The sequence below is a fragment of the Eurosta solidaginis genome, chromosome 5 (genome assembly GCF_040869045.1).
Source record: "Eurosta solidaginis isolate ZX-2024a chromosome 5, ASM4086904v1, whole genome shotgun sequence".
In the NCBI taxonomy this organism is placed as follows: Eukaryota; Metazoa; Arthropoda; class Insecta; order Diptera; family Tephritidae; genus Eurosta; species Eurosta solidaginis.
Genome location: NC_090323.1, coordinates 82505347 through 82521824, shown reverse-complemented (window position 1 = coordinate 82521824; position 16478 = coordinate 82505347). Strand labels below are relative to the sequence as shown.

General features: G+C 40.6%; 1 protein-coding gene across 9 annotated transcripts in view; it reads left to right on the top strand.

The window, feature by feature from the left end:
• Window positions 1-8708: 8708 nt before the first annotated feature.
• The window catches only part of LOC137252096 (uncharacterized), a 450569-nt gene continuing 442799 nt past the window's right edge, over window positions 8709-16478 (top strand). For 8 of the 9 annotated variants that reach the window (XM_067787321.1, XM_067787324.1, XM_067787325.1 and 5 more), the window contains exons 1-2: window positions 8709-9253; window positions 9316-10019. In XM_067787321.1, coding sequence (XP_067643422.1) covers window positions 9112-9253; window positions 9316-10019 — 846 coding nt within the window. In that variant the 5' untranslated portion in view covers window positions 8709-9111. The remainder of the gene's footprint in view (window positions 9254-9315; window positions 10020-16478) is intronic. The other variant, XM_067787319.1, reaches the window with a different exon arrangement.

Below are 16478 nucleotides of genomic sequence, written 5' to 3'. Positions count from 1 at the left end.
GCACCATCCGTACAGTGTGATGAATGCTTCACTGCCTTTTCCAATTGCTTGGCGCCAGCAATTTTTGCTGTTTGTAAAGCTTTAGCTGTAATGCAAATATATAGATGGGTTAAAGTGGTTTTCGTATGTTATTCAACAACTCACCCTATACCATCATCACAGCCTTCTCATCGATTTTGAATATGTGTACTGTTTCAGTATTCAGACCCAGTTCGTTTGGTGCAATATTTTCGATTTGATGAATATGTATACTATCCGTTAGGCAAACAATTGGGTGCGTTGATTCATTCATATACTGTGGGTATTTGAGCCGTAGATGCAATGGCAGATATTTTGATTCTTTTTGAAGTGTAACATTTGTAAACAGTTGGGTTTCTCTGCTGTCACCATCACCACTAGAGAACTATTGAAGAAACGCTCGACCAAGATAATATGTTGCGATTTACGCGCACAGATTTCTTCCACCTTGTCACAGTTATTGATGGAGAAAATGCGAAATCCATATTTACCATCAATGAGGAAATGGAACTGTAGAGGAAGAAACATTTTATAAAATTTAATAAAATCAAAAAATGATAGTTGTGCTAAAATGGGGTAAAGTATTGTATGTTAAAGTATAGCAAAGTCTCAACAGCTTTGTCCTGGTGAAAATTGAGTTTGAATAGGTTTTATTCTTCATTCTTAGAAACATGTACGAAGGTACCTGGTAAGATATTAAAAATACTCAACACTTTTCTGCAATAACTTAAAAAAAGCCATATTCAAACTTCTGTTTAACTTCTACATATCAATAGCTACCTTTACCACCAGGAGTCACTATTGCTTCTACGCCTATGCTATTGTTTCCTACAACGATGAGCTTTGTAATAAAATAAACAGCTATCTCCCCAATCTCTCCAGTTTTGTCGCCTCGCGAAACCTGATATTGCCACCAACCAAATCATCGGTGACCTTATTTAAAACATGGCCGCGCCAAATGTCGACCATATGACATTACCCCACCGACAGTCTTACACCCTAAAATCTTGTGTGTGACTTTCGATCAGGATCTACATTTTGGAGAGCATGCACTAGCAATTGTAACGAAAATCCAGAGCTGTACCAAATATTTAATAAATTTCGATAAATCGGCAGTACTTGGGGTAAATATAAATAGACGTTTGCATGGTACGCGTCTACGATATGGTCGCCAAGCCTAAAGGTTACTCACTGGAAGAAAACACAGGCCTGCCAAAAGCGGAGAGCATGCACTAGCAATTGTAACGAAAATCCAGAGCTGTAAAAATATTAAATATAATTCGATAAATCGGCAGTACTTGGGGTAAATATAAATAAACGTTTGCATGGTACGCGTCTACGATATGGTCGCCAAGCCTAAAGGTTACTCACTGGAAGAAAATACAGGCCTGCCAAAATGCTGCCCCCAAAACCGCTACGGGCTGCCTTCTTATGTCCTCGGAACATCACCTGCACAATGAAGCGAGAAAACTCCCAATAAGGGAAAGAAATGAAATGATAACCAAACAGTTTCTGTAGAATACCCAGAAACCTGGGCATCCCAGCAGACATCTGATTGTTGATCCAACACCGCTTAGGGGCTTAAAGAGTCATCTCCGTAAGCATTATGAAGAAATACGGCACCTGAGAACTCAGCCGTATGAAGCAAAAAAACACAAGCAGATCCTCAGTGAACTCCACAAACAGACGTCGGACCTTTATGCTAGGAATTGCCCGGTGAATCCAGTACTTAAAGAACAGTACCCAAAACTTGCGGAAGAGGAAAAGCGAGTCACTCTAGCTCAACTTCGTTCTGGATACTGTAACAGGTTAAACTCTTACCTATCCAGAATCAACCCCGACATACAAAATGTATGCCTCGCTTGCAATGTGTCCCTACATGACACCAACCATCTCTTTCATTGTAATGTGGAACCAACGCCTCTAACACCCCTTTCATTATGCTCCACCCCTGTTGAAACAGCAAGTTTCCTTGGACTCCCGTTAGAGGATACTGATAACAATTTGTGATCGGTCGCACCTATTAGGTGGGGCGAAGCACTGCTACAACAACAACAACCATCTCGGGAACGATTATTATCATCACTTTAAACCTTCTAAGCCATCCCGCCCCACCCCCTATTTCCACGAGGAACTTGGGGTCGCCATTACACATTACACTGAACGAGTCCGCCGCACAATCATTATAGCATCATGTAACGAAGCTCAGTTTCTTCCAAAAATTGTTCGGCACCGCCACGTAAAATCAATGTATATGTTCTAGCATTAACGCAACCTTTAAATAATTATAAACTATAAAAGTGAAATTAATGCAAACCCACTATCAAACCTTCGAAAATGTTGAAACGTTCACCACAAACCTGACGTTCTTCAAAGTAATCACATTGACCCAAAACACTTGAATTAATATCATTAGCTGTAGTCATAACAGCACCACCACAACCTTTCATTCTACGTTTCCAATCTTCTTCTGGTACATGAACAGCGCTGAACATATCACGATCTGTTAAATACTGTGTAGCAACATCACCAATTGGTAGTTTAGAAAACACAACATTGGCACTTTACTTACCTAGTTTATTGTACAGGAGACGCCATTCAGCATCAACAATTTTCTGATACTCTTGGACATTGGAGGACATTGCTGTGGCAGAGCATTCTTCCAATAAAGCACTTTGTTGTTCCTTTGATTGGCGCTTCGACATGTACAGCCATGTAATGCTTTACGTATAGCTTTAATGATGATACGTGCATGCACGCCTTCCTCAAGATATGGCTTAACTTGTTTTAAGATTTCACATGCTTAAAATACTGCCATCGCCGACGTGATAAGAGAAACATTTTTATTCTACACATTCTAATATAACAAAAAACTTACCTCATCATTTTGAGATTTGGCGATGTCTACTAGAGTTTTACGGCTGGATTCACAATATCCAATAGTTTCATAATGGTTGCCCCATCATTTGAAATTGTTGCCTTACCATTGGAATCAACAATATGCTTGTCCATACTGCGTGAACCCAATGTAGTGCGTACAGCGTCCACAATTGAATGCGAGGCATTGATGTTGGATATGAGTTGAGGTTTACCTTGAGGGCTATCGGTACCCAAACATTTTTTACACAAATACTCTTGTACCCAATACAAGTTCAGGACGTTCATATTTATCGACACGCTGTCCGGTGTGGGCCAAATGTTGGAAATATGCAGTCGCACTGTTGAGAAAAAATATGGATCAATGAACACAAGTAAAAGTGAAAGATTTTTTTACCATCTCTTGTTACTTTACACATTATACATTGGAAACGACGACCAGCATCTACAAGCTGCATATGAGCCTTGCAACGATTACATCTTATTGCACCCAATGCACCAACATTTACAATGGGTGGCTCATATTCACCCTCAACCGTGCGTGCCATTGGTGAGACGGTAAGAGTAATGGCCAAAGCTGTTGTTTTTAATAAATCAGCTGTTGCAAGTATGCAATACAAAGACGACCTGCAAAGAAGAAAGATCAATGTAATTGCCAAACAAAACATTAATTTCGATTATCGATACCTAACGTAACGTGGCGAGGAGTTACCCTGATCTTCTACCACATATTTTGTGGTCACCAATGGTGGTAATAAACCCTGTTCATTAGTAATAAAAGCACCACCATCGCTATTTTGATTTTAGTGAAAACGCTTATCGGATTTGGCATCCGATCGGGATCTAAACGGCGTTGGGCTTGATCATACTGTTGCGGCTGTTGATATTTACCAGTAACAGGTGCAGGTGGTTGCTAAAGAAAATAACACAAAAATAATCATCAGCAAATTTGTAAATTATTAGTTGTATTAGCAAACATTAAAACCAGGACGTCCGGACGTGTCCGGGTATTGGGGGTTGACCCGGCTTGGGTGGTTGACTGAGCATTGGCGTCTGTCCAGGTTGTGTTGGTCGCATCATTTGACCCATGCAACCACGTGGTGCACCTGGTTGTTGTAGAGGATAACCTGGATGTTGAGGTTGTGGTGGGTAGCCCGGATTTTGTGGCATTGGCAGATAGCCAGCCTGGGGAGGTTGTTGCTGCTTCTATCGTGGCATTGCATAACCCGGTTGCTGTTGTGGTATATACCTTGGTACAACTGGATGTGGTATTATTGCCCCACCTGGTCCAGTTGATGCGGGCGGCATACCTGGAGGACCATGTTTCTCATGGCCACCAAATAGCTGGTGCATATGGTATTGAGGTGGCATTTGACCGGATTGTGACTGCATTAGAGCAGACTGTCGTGGCATTGGACACGATTGCGGTGGCATTTGCTATTCACCTGTGTGCTGGTATGGAGCTGCAACACCGCCAGCACTTGATGTTGGTGGTGTAGCTGAAACTGGTGGTTGGCCAGTCTAGAAAAATAACAAAGTTTATTAAACACAAAGTATGAGGCAAGCCAGGTATATTTGCCCTATTTATTGTCATCTGATTGGGACCACCAGGTACAGCTTTCCCTGGCGGTGTCGTTGCTGGAGGCGATGGCGAATCCATGGAAGTTGGCGCATTGGCTTGAGGCGGCGGCTTAGCTGTTTCACCATATTGACCAGCTATAAAGTTATTGTTCGGTTGTTGTTGTTGCTTGTTGTTTTAATTTAATTAAATTAGCACAGGCCTGCAGCTCAATTGGCGGAAAATGGCGGACTCGCTAAAAATTTGTTTCCACACAAAAATTACATATTTCACAATACCTATGAATATAGTAGGTGCGAGAGAGCACGATACATTGTGGCAAAGCTAAATTTGTTAACATGCTATTTCATTTGGAGAATTTTTCATTCCAAATTGTCACCCCTGTCAAAAGTTCGTGTGGCTGTGTGCCTTTTTGGTCACACGATTTTTGCAGGGTGGTACCCACCGAAATTTGGGCCTTTTTTTCGAGTAAGGTACCAAAAGACGCGTATTCACGTCTAGATTAAGAATCCGAAAGTGGAAGTTAAATTTTTTTTACCCCTTTAAAAGTTATTCGCGAAAAACTGTTTCATTGGGCTGGTTTTGTTCCGGCACAATAACGTTATTTTAAGCTCGCGAATCACTTCGTATATGATTACCACTGTGCTTATAAAATATAATAACCACAAATTAATGAATACGATTTGTTAAATTTCATTAATTCAGTGGTTATTAAAAATATAAACATTGAAAAAAAAAAAACCTGCCGCTCGCATAAAACATATGAAGTAAATAAAAAGTGTTGCCACATGAGCAACAATATACAATAATACAGTTTTAAGATGGTGTCACTTGAACTGTATTGATTGTATTATACTGTTTTCACACAGAAACTTAATGATCTCATTTCACCTGCTAATGAAATTGTAAATTTTTTGCTTTCACACAGAAGTAACTGCTCGATTAGTATGAAGGATGAGACAGACAATCATGGCGGAACGATACAAGGTGGGAGCATGTTGACATACCTACAAACAAAAAAAATTCCATGTACTTGTAAATTCGATGGACAAATGTCAAAATCGTACTGCGCCGGTAGTTGATGTATCAAATCAAATAAAAAAGGTTATAATCAGCTGTTCGATGCGGCCACCTTGTATCGTTCCGCCATGCAGACAATGACATTTGCTTTGAAAACTAAGAAACGGAAACGGAAGCGTAACGCTGCCAACAGAGTTGCATTGTGCTTTTGACTTCATTAGGCATTCGATTAGCTACTAATGAAATAATAATAGATTCGAATTTTGTAGGGAAGATTGAGCTCAATAAGCGTCTTAATGTAGAAAATTGCCTTTATTATTCAATAAGCCGTTTGTGTGAAATTAGTATTAACCTCTTTACTCAAGTTCTGTAAATCCACTATGCCATTCCACACCACTCGGGAGGTTGCATAAAGGGCGCGTTACTGATTTTTTTGGGTGTTCGTTTCCCCTGTAGGCCTATTTTCACCCGCAATGTCTTATAACTGACGTTGGCGCAATGGAATCTGTACAAAATTATTTAAGAAATTATTATTATTGTTTTATTATATACTTATATACTTACATATTTGTATACCGCGATACTACATCAAATTGGGTTTCAGTCAAATGGGCTGTAATATAATGAAATTTAAATATATTTATACTCACATTTGGAATGTATATTTGTTTGTTAACTCACGTGCTCTTCGTTCTCTAGTTGCTATCGGCGTTATATAGCGAACAAATGGCTTTGAAAATGTGATGAATGCGCTCACCCATTTTACTATATTTGCGCAGAAAGAGGAACTCCGCAATATAGCCCCAAGGTGTTCCTCCACTCTTCCGTAGCACGGAACTTTCGATCGGAACTCTCGCAAATTTGGCTCAATATTTTGCGTATGAGCTCCGGACGTGGGGTCTACAAAGTTCTCGCTATGGTTCACATTAGCGTGAATGTAGCCATGTTCCTCCAAGCGATCGTACGCCCTATAGCAATCAGTATAGATGGTAGTACCTGGCGCGATCTTTTGCTTAATCACAACGAGCAAAGTCTCCCTCGAACGATCAGATACCGGTACTACAAATATCTTTTTCGGGTCGCGCTCGATTCCGCCGAAAACCCATTGCTCCTCAATAACCCTTCCACGGTTATATTTCCGGCGCCCCATCTTCGCCTCATCTACCTCGACTATCTTACCCTCGCCACCGAGCAATGAATCGCTATTGTTAATGGCCCAGCTCATCAACACCTCCCGAGTAAAACTAGTCCACTCGACCACCATATGACGAGCGATCTCAATAGTCTCTTCCACGAACTGGGTTTTAGGGTAAGGAGTGGTTATAAAATATACCACAAAGCGGCAGATTTGGTCCACACTCAGATGGGAGCCGGAAAAGAAGGTGTTCGTATAACAGTGCACTGGTTTTATGTATACATATATTAGTTTCTTTATTCACCTATGCGTATGCCTTTTATATTAGTTTCTTTATTCACGCAAATGCTAAATAACATAAGAATATTCGTAGTATAAGATATAAAAGTTGTATTGCCCCTCTTCATTTACTTTCATTTTAAATTAAATTCACTTCGATAATTCTTTCCTACACAATTCCTCTTTAGTACTTTGGCATATGAGCCTCTGTGGGTGCTCCATGGAGTGCAACAGTGAAAGTACTTTGGAAAGTACTCTCGCGTATGTACTCTATGGAATACTCACAAACAAAGCGAGAGTGGGATCACCTACTCCTCTCCTAGGACATCGCAATGTTAATTGGAGCACATTTTTTATATGAATACAGATTAGATTTGGAGCAGTCCTTTACTCCCAAAGGAGTATTCCTTACATTATTTATAGAGTACTCGCGTTTTTTGAAGGGAATGAATGACAGGGTTGCCAACTGGTAATAAAATTTGGCATAATTTTAATTGGCTACAGCGCTGCCAGACTTTTAGTATTGCGTTAGCTAAAGCTTTTAACTTCTCTTCATTTCACTGCACCTCTCTCCTCTCGTCTCATCTCGTCTCATCTCTTCTCTTCACTTCACTTCTCTTCTCATCTCTTCTCTTCTCTCTCGCTTAAATCGTATCATAAAATAAAAAATTGCGCGATTTTTTATTCCAAATTTTCGCCTGCGGCGCTTTTTTCTTAAATGAAAAAATCTCTGTGCTTCTTTTCATTTCGTATCATAAAAGTTAAATTTTCGCCTGTAAGGTTTTTTAAGTTAAATCAATACATTTTTGGGGCTTAAGTGCAGAATACATACATTTGTCAAAAAAAATTAAAAAATCGGACTTTATAGAGATTTGTATGCTGACTCCAACGGTATATTTCTTTTTTGGTGCAAATGAAAGGTTTGGGGGTAATTCCACGTCAAAAAGCGAAATTATGAATTTTTCAAATCAAAATATCTCCGAAACTAGTGGATGGACTTCAAAAATTAAAAAATCAAAAAATAACTTATAAAAATACCATTCATCTGTATACCATACATGTATATATCTTTCACTTTTCTAGTCTTTATTTACCAAAAATTTGAAAAAGCTCTTTTTGGTGGAAAATTTTAAAATTTTAATTCTTCGTAGAACACCTTTCTGCATGGGCGGCCTTGGGTCACGCTTATAAAAAATAACCCTGGGCTACGCCATGCCAAGTCGGGTGTGTGGTATAACCGTGGCTAGCGCCACGATGATGTCCTTCTGCGTAGTACAACCTACAACACAACAACAACCACATGAAAATCGCCAACTTCAACTGCAAATATTTCCGGATAGAGGTAAGACAGAGATTTTTCTTTTCCGCCTTCGGATTACTGTTCTCGAGATTAATACGCGTCTTTTGGCACCTATATCGATACGTTTGATAGCGTATTAGCAGTCGACCCCTCAACTAGACTTTTACCATTCTTTCTCCGAATGAGTTCAGAAGTGAAGTCTCTTCTTCCACTACTGAATGAAGATTGGGTTAATGTTTAAGCCACATTCATTAACAAGGAATGTTTGAATAAACCATTAATAAATCAATGATTTAAATTTTCTAATGATTGCACAATTTTACAGATCTGCAGAATAGTGATGTACCGAACTTGCTTATATTCGCCACAATATCACACACTATTTGGACCGCCGCGGGTGCCCTCTTTCAGACAATAGAACATAAGGACTGTTAGTGTTTAGATTTGGTTTTGTAACTATCATTGTTTACTATATAGTTTGGCAGCTTAAGTAGAGGTTATGTTACAAATAGAGTGGAAGGCAGTGGACTAGGCAGTCGAATATCATATAATGAAGGAATGGTGTTCGGAGTTTTTTCAAAGTTAAAAAACTGATAAAAGCTTTAATATAAATAAAACTATTATTTTAATAACAACAAAAACGCCTTATATATTCTATATACATAAATTCGTAATGATTATCTCACTTTAAAATTTGAGTTAAATAATCTAAAGTTTTTTTTGAAACTGAGTCGAGAACTGTGCGTGTGAATGTGCGAATTTTCACCGATCAGCTGTTAGTTGCGCTACTTGGTAAAATTTACAATGGTAACTATTTTCAGCCAACCTTCATTTCCTTTCGTCGGCAAATACTTTTGTGTTATCTTTGAGAGAGCTAGAATATCGGAATAAGAATTGTTGAAAATGCCATCATCGGGTCATGTGTCGAATATTGCGGAGTTAAGCGAAGAAGAAAAACAAAATGCTTTGCAAATACTGACGGATATGTTCAATTGCCATCCGGATGAACAGTTGAAAAGTATTTGTGAATCACTGTCATGGAATGGTAAATAAATCACTTGATAGAAATACGTGCTGTTTTTATTCACAAGGTTTATCTAATCTTAGTTGAGCGCTGTATCGACTTCTTAATAAATGGTAATGATCAGGATCATATTGAGACCCAAAGGAATAGTGGAGCGATCCCGAAACAAAATAAGATAATGGAAGATAATACTCCAATAAGGGACAATTTAAAAAAACGGCAACCTTTAAATGGATACAATCATTTAAAGAGTAATATAAATCAAAAGGCTGCTTTTGAAAATAACAATGCGGAGCAGCGTATCGGGGAACTAATATCTAATGGGGCCAAGGTGATGGTTATAATGAGAGGAGTACCCGGAAGTGGCAAAACATGCTTGGCAAAAAATCTTATTGAGCGCTACGTGTCTCTCAACGAACAATATACAATACATGATTTCATATTTAGCTCTGATGATTTCTTTTACAAAAGCTCCGGGCGATATAAATGGCAAGGTTGCTTACTAGATCAAGCGCATCAGTTTAATCAACAAAGAGTTAAGGAGCGGGCACAGGCAGGTTGGAGCCCAATTTTCGTTGATAATACGAATGTAAAGTTATGGGAAATGTTATACTACGCTCAAGTGGCAGTGCAAAATGGATATATTATTGAATTGCTAGAACCTAAAACTTCTTGGCGAAAATCAGCAAATAAGCTCTCTCAAAAAACTAAACATGGGGTCCCTGCTGAAAAAATACAACTAATGTTAAATAACTTTGAAAAAGGAACAGTGCATGATTTGCTAAAGGTAAGCTTATAATAACTGCGAATATGGCCAAATAATTGATTTCATTTTTGAACAATCGTTTTCATTTGATTAGGTCACTTAATTAGGCTCTACCCCCTTAATTTATCCTTTTTGGTTTACACGACGAATGTGTTTCCAAATTCATGACATTATTGCTTTTGAACCATTTCCCTCAATAAATTAAGAAGATATAGCACTGTTAATGTTATTTATGGGTACTATTCAACCTGACTGTTATTACATATATGAGTATGTGCGTATAAAAAAACATACTATGCATTGACAAATTTTTTTGATATACACTCGTGATTCAATTACTAGAGGTTTGTTCTTCAATGATGACAGATCTTGGCACTCCCAAATTGAAAAATTTTTGCGTTTACGAAGTAAGGAAAACGGGGCATAATTCAGTTCGCTTCAGTAAAATTGTAGTAGACAAGTATCTTTGGTAGTATATTAGTAGTGATAATATATTTGTAAATGCCAAAAGTTTTTGGGGAAATAATTCATTTTCTACTAAATATTTCGTGAATTGGTAAAGTTATGTTGGTTTGGTCATTCTTTCAGAAATTGTTTGAAGAATGCCGTACGTTAGAAATTTATTCAAAAATGCACTATCTCAAAATTTGTTTCCAAAACGTCCTACATGAGCATAAGTTCAATGCATTTTTTCATAAGAGGGAGTTATTGAAAAGCATTCTGAGATGAAGCGTTCTTCAATCTAACTCTAATATAGGTCGTTTTTGTGACAAATCCTGAATTGGGAAATTTTTGAAAAATATTTTGAGATAGCATGTTTTTGAACAGGCAGTCGACATGGGGTGATACGCTACTCAACAGCCGCAATGAACGGACAAAAACAAAAATAAATGAAATTTGCTTATTGTCTTGGAACTTTATATTCCTACCTTGACTTTGACAGAAGAGTTAAGCTTTTGAGCGGTCCTGCTACACAGGGAGTATTCACCTTTTTATTCTGAAATTTCGGAAAGCTCTTTTCCGTTAAGTTTTACTGGAAGCGTTCCGGATAAACCGTTAATTTAGAATATCTCGGAATACGTTCATTTGATACTACCTCACGAAGTCCGAATATGCATAATATTCCAAATATAAACCGGTTCTCCAAATTCTTAAATGGAGACAAATGTTCCGAACATACGGCATTAATAGAACAAAAGGTCGAATTTTAATACGCGCCCAAAAATATCGAAATAAGTATCAAAATACGTGTACTGACTTCAATAACAATAATTCGAAGACGGAAATGAAAATTTTAGTTCGTTCACAAGATATTGACATAAAACCGAAAAATGACCCCGGGTCGCGTTGGAGACCTTCAACCGAGTTTATAAAAAATTACCCTGGCCGGTTCACAAATGAGGTGGGATCAAAATTAAATGCATGCAAATTCCCTTTGTACACAAAATCTTTTTAGGTGCACAAAAACATTGCAACAACCACATGAAAATTGCCAACTTCAACTGCAAATATCTCCGGACAGAGATACAATTTTTCTTTTCCGCCTTCGGATTATTGTTGTCGAGGTCACCCCTCTCGATATTTTTGGACGCGTATTAGCAGTAGACTCCGGTTCTGGACTTTTACCTGAATAAGTTAACATGCCCAATGAGTACATTTCGTTATGGCATCTCCATTATTTACTAATGACATTTTTACGTGAATCGATTTAATAGTCGAGGTTTTGACGTTGAACGATGAAATTTGAATTGGTTTAGGTTTCGTATGTTCAGAGGTTTACGAAAGTGCACGATTCCTTGGTGGTCGTACCTTTCATAAAACCTATGTTAAGCCACACTGTTGTTGTTGTTGTTGTAGCAATGCTCGCCCCACCTAATAGCCGCGACCGATCAAAAATTGTCATCAATATCCTCTAACGGGAGTCCAAGGAAACTTGCCGTTTCAACAGGGGTGGACCATAAGGAAAGGGGTGTTAGAGGCGTTGGTTCCACATTACAATTAAAGAGATGTTTGGTGTCATGTGGGGACACATTGCAAGCGGGGCATACATTTTGTATGTCGGGGTTGATTCTGGATAGGTAAGAGTTTAACCTGTTACAGTATCCAGAACGAAGTTGAGCAAGAGTGACACGCGTTTCCCTGGGGAGTATGCGTTCCTCTTCCGCGAGTTCTGGATATTTTTCTTCAAGTACTGGATTCACCGGGAAATTCCCGACATAAAGGTCCGACGCCTGTCTATGGAGTTCACCAAGGACCTGCTTGTGTTTTTCCGCTTCATACGGCTGGGTTCTCAGGTGCCGTATTTCCTCAAAATGCTTACGGAGATGACTTCTTAGGCCCCTAGGCGGTGCTGGTTCGTCAATCAGATGTCTGTTGGGATGCCCAGGTTTCTGGGTATTCAACAGAAACTGTTTGGTCAGCATCTCATTCCTCTCCCTGATGGGGAGTATTCTCGCCTCATTATGCAGATGGTGTTCTGGGGACATAAGAAGACAGCCCGTGGCGATTCTGAGAGCAGTATTTTGGCAGGCCTGTAGTTTCTTCCAGTGGGTAGTTTTTAGGCTTGGCGACCATATGGGTGACGCGTAGCACGTAATCGGCTGGCTAATTGCTTTGTATGTGGTCATGAGCGTTTCTTTATCTTTTCCCCAGGTACTGCCAGCAAGGGATTTGAGGATTTTATTACGGCTCTGAATTCTCGGAACAATTGCGGTTGCGTGCGCACCAAAATGTAGATCCTGATCAAACGTCACACCCAAGATCTTGGGGTGTAGGACAATCGGTAGCGTAGTGCCATCGACGTGGATGTTCAATATGGTCGACATTTGGGGCGTCCATGTTGTAAATAAGGTCGCGGAAGATTTAGTCGGTGACAATGCCAGGTTTCTCGAGGCGAAAAAACTGGAGAGATCAGGGAGATAGCCGTTTATTTTATTGCATAGCTCATCGATCTCTGGGCCTGGGCCTGTGGCCATTATTGTGCAGTCATCGGCGTAGGAAACGATTGTGACTCCTTCCGGTGGTGAAGGTATCTTAGATATGTAGAAATTAAACAAAAGTGGGGATAGGACACCACCCTGTGGCACACCTTGTTTAATTCTCCTTGGTTTTGATGTTTCGTTTCTGAATTGCACCGATGCCTGCCGACCACCCAGATAATTTGCGGTCCACCTTTTAAGGCATGGGGGAAGGGTAGACCCTTCTAGGTCTTGCAGTAATGAGCCATGGTTGACCGTATCAAAGGCTTTTGATAGGTCTAGCGCTACGAGTACTGTTCTATGGTGGGGGTATTTATTCAAACCGCAATTTATCTGGGTGCTAATGACATTTAGCGTGGAGGTAGTGCTATAAAGTTTTCTGAAGCCATGCTGATGAGGGGCTAGCTGCAAATGTGCTTGGAAATAAGGGAGCAAAATGGCTTCAAGCGTCTTTGCCACTGGCGATAGGAGAGATATCGGACGATATGACTCACCTACGTTAGCTGGTTTCCCAGGCTTTAGTAGCGGGACCACCTTGGCCATTTTCCATTTCTCGGGTATGGCAAAGGTGGAGAGAGACAGGTTGAAGACATGCGCTAAATATTTGAAACCCTCTTTCCCTAGGTTTTTAAGCATCGGCATGGCTATGCCGTCTGGGCCCACTGCTTTGGATGGTTTAGCGCGACCAATGGCGTCCTCAACCTCTCTAGCGGTGATGGTGATTGGTGACGCGCTGAATTTGTGTTTACGTGCGTGTCTATTGGCTCTCCGTCTATCTTTGTCGACCGTAGGATGCATTATATATTGTCGGCAGAAAGCGCTCGCGCATTTTTCCGCATCCGACAGCACCTTATCGCCAAAGGCGATGGAAACTTTGTCTTTGTGCTTAGTCGGTTAAGCCACACTAATAGATCATGGCATAGTTAATAAATTCATCATAAAATTAAAATAAATGTTCTAAGGAATTATGCAGTTAGGTATTTATCGGGTATTTGTAAACTGGTTGCTTCCTATTTCTACTAGTAATATTTTTCGAAAATTCGCAAAGAAACAACACAGCTAACGGATCTCAACTCGATTTGGGAGCAAAATGGCTGCAATTGTCAAAAAATGTGTCTGTCGAGCAAACCTCTTGTGATTGAATCATGATATACACTCACGTTTGAGGTTTATTTTTGTTTGTAGCACCGATAAGGCCCAAAAAATTTATGAAACTAGAAAGCGATGTTCAACATAAAATTTTTGGGATAGATCTTGACGCCGTAATGTGGTGGAAGCGTACATACATAAATACATACCAGGTCCAGGTTTCTGGGTATTCAACAGAAACTGTTTGGTTAGCATTTTATTTCTCTCCCTAATGGGGAGTATTCTCGCCTCATTATGTAGATGGTGTTCTGGGGACATAAGACAACCCGTAGCGGTTGAGGGCTGTATTTTGGCAGGCCTGTAGCTTCTTCCAGTCAGTAGTCTTTAGACTTGGCGACCATATCGGGGACGTGTAACATGCAATCGGCTGGCCAATTGCTTTGTAAGTGGTAATGAGCGTTTCTTTATCTTTACCCCAAGTACTGCCTGCAAGAGATTTGAGGATTTTACTGCGGCTCTGAATTTTGGGTACAATTGGGGCTGCATGCTCACCAAAATGTACATTCTGATCGATTGGGGTGTAAGACAGTCGGTAGCGTAGTGCCATTGACGCGGGTGTTCAAAATGGTCGACATTTGGGACGTCCATGTTGTAAATAAGGTCGCCGATGATTTAGTCGGTGACAATGTCAGGTTTCGCAAGGTGAAGAAACTGTAGACATCAGGGAAATGGCCGTTTATTTTGTTACAAAGCTTATCGATCTGTGGGCCTGTGGACATTATTGTGCAGTCATCGGCGTAGGAAACCATAGTGACTCCTTCGCTTCCCAAGGCAGCCGGTTCTATGTACCGGAGCGACTCGGGATTTTTCCCGACCAAGGGCTGTCATTTCAGTGTAACCCCATTTAATTTGTTGCGTCCCTCCCACAAATTGTCATCCTCCCAGCAGATCCTTGCAGGGGACTGTGCCATACTCTCCAGCTCCGGGAAGGTATCGAACTCAATTCGGGTCCTTCACCTGACCCCGGTCCTGAGAAATTGTTTTGCTGCGTTTACCGGAAAATAATCTTTTTAGGATGGTCACACTTTTATCAGTGTGTCACGTTATAGGGATGTTTGCATTGGACAGATTGTTGACCCCAAAACCAGACGTCTTCGTAACTTTTATAAATCTTTTCTTTTGCTCCTTGTGGTTCACACTCAAGGGCGTCCCGTTGTCTGCGCCTTAGCGGCCCAGTACCAGGGCCAAAACAGCAATTCTGTCTAGACCTCCCTCAACTCAGTCTTAGTCACCTCCGTCACCCCTAGAGTGACGACGACTCCCCCGCTGTAATTCAGAATTCTGCAGTTAGACTGTAATGGATTAACTGGGAAGATTATGGGGATAGTCGATTTCATGAAGCGGCATAACATCCGCATCGCTGCGATTCAAGAGAATAAACTCACAGCGAGATCTGCTCTGCAGACCTGTTCTGGGAAGAGTGTCCACAGAAAAGATGGCGAGAGTGGAAATGGAAGCGGTCTCGCATTTATCATACCTGAGTGGTGTATACAATATATTTGATCCCGCCATCGGCCGCAGGGACAGTGTCCTAGAACGTCACGGCTTATCTGTCCGATGTAAACCGAGAAAGCATCAACATCTACATCCCTCCTGTCACCTCTTGCCCCAGTGGATAAGGCCCTAATATCAGAGCACTACTCACTGGCGATAATCGCATTATCTTAGGCGATTGCAATACCCATCACGATCTTCAAACCTGCAGGCGGACAGCAGGGGAGAGATGTTGGCGGATCAAATAGAAAAAACGACGTTCTGCACAATAAAAGGAGTCGCCCCCACTCGTATAGTAGGAAGCTGTCACAGTTCGCCAGATCTGTCCATGGTGAGCACAGGTCTGGTAAACTGCGTCAACTGGCAGCCGATGGTAACATTGGCATCTGACCACCTGCCTATACTTATTTCGCTCGAGCGAACCGCCGACTTCATAATTACAGAGAACCGCACTTTCATCAACTTTAAGAAAGGAAACTGGAAGGAGTACAAATCCTTTACAGACATTCTCGTTGCTGCTCTCCTTATCCCGACTGATGATCGCCAAGGGGAACGTACTTTCCGCAAGTTTATTGAATCCGCCTCGGCTCGTTTTTTTCCCGACGGAAGAATTCCCAAAATCCGGCCTTATTTTCTGGCGGAGGCCGCAAATTTTTATTTATTTATTTATTTATTTAACAGTTAATCAGACTAAGTATTAACCTGGGTCGATTTGTATGGACGAAAGTTTACCGAAATCGCGCCATCGATTTTTCGATAGGATTTGGGCTCAGGAAAACAAAGTTCCACTGCGCATACCAAAAAAAAATAATTTTCGAGCCTGCGAATAACATAGGAGACTCCTATCGGCCGATATCAC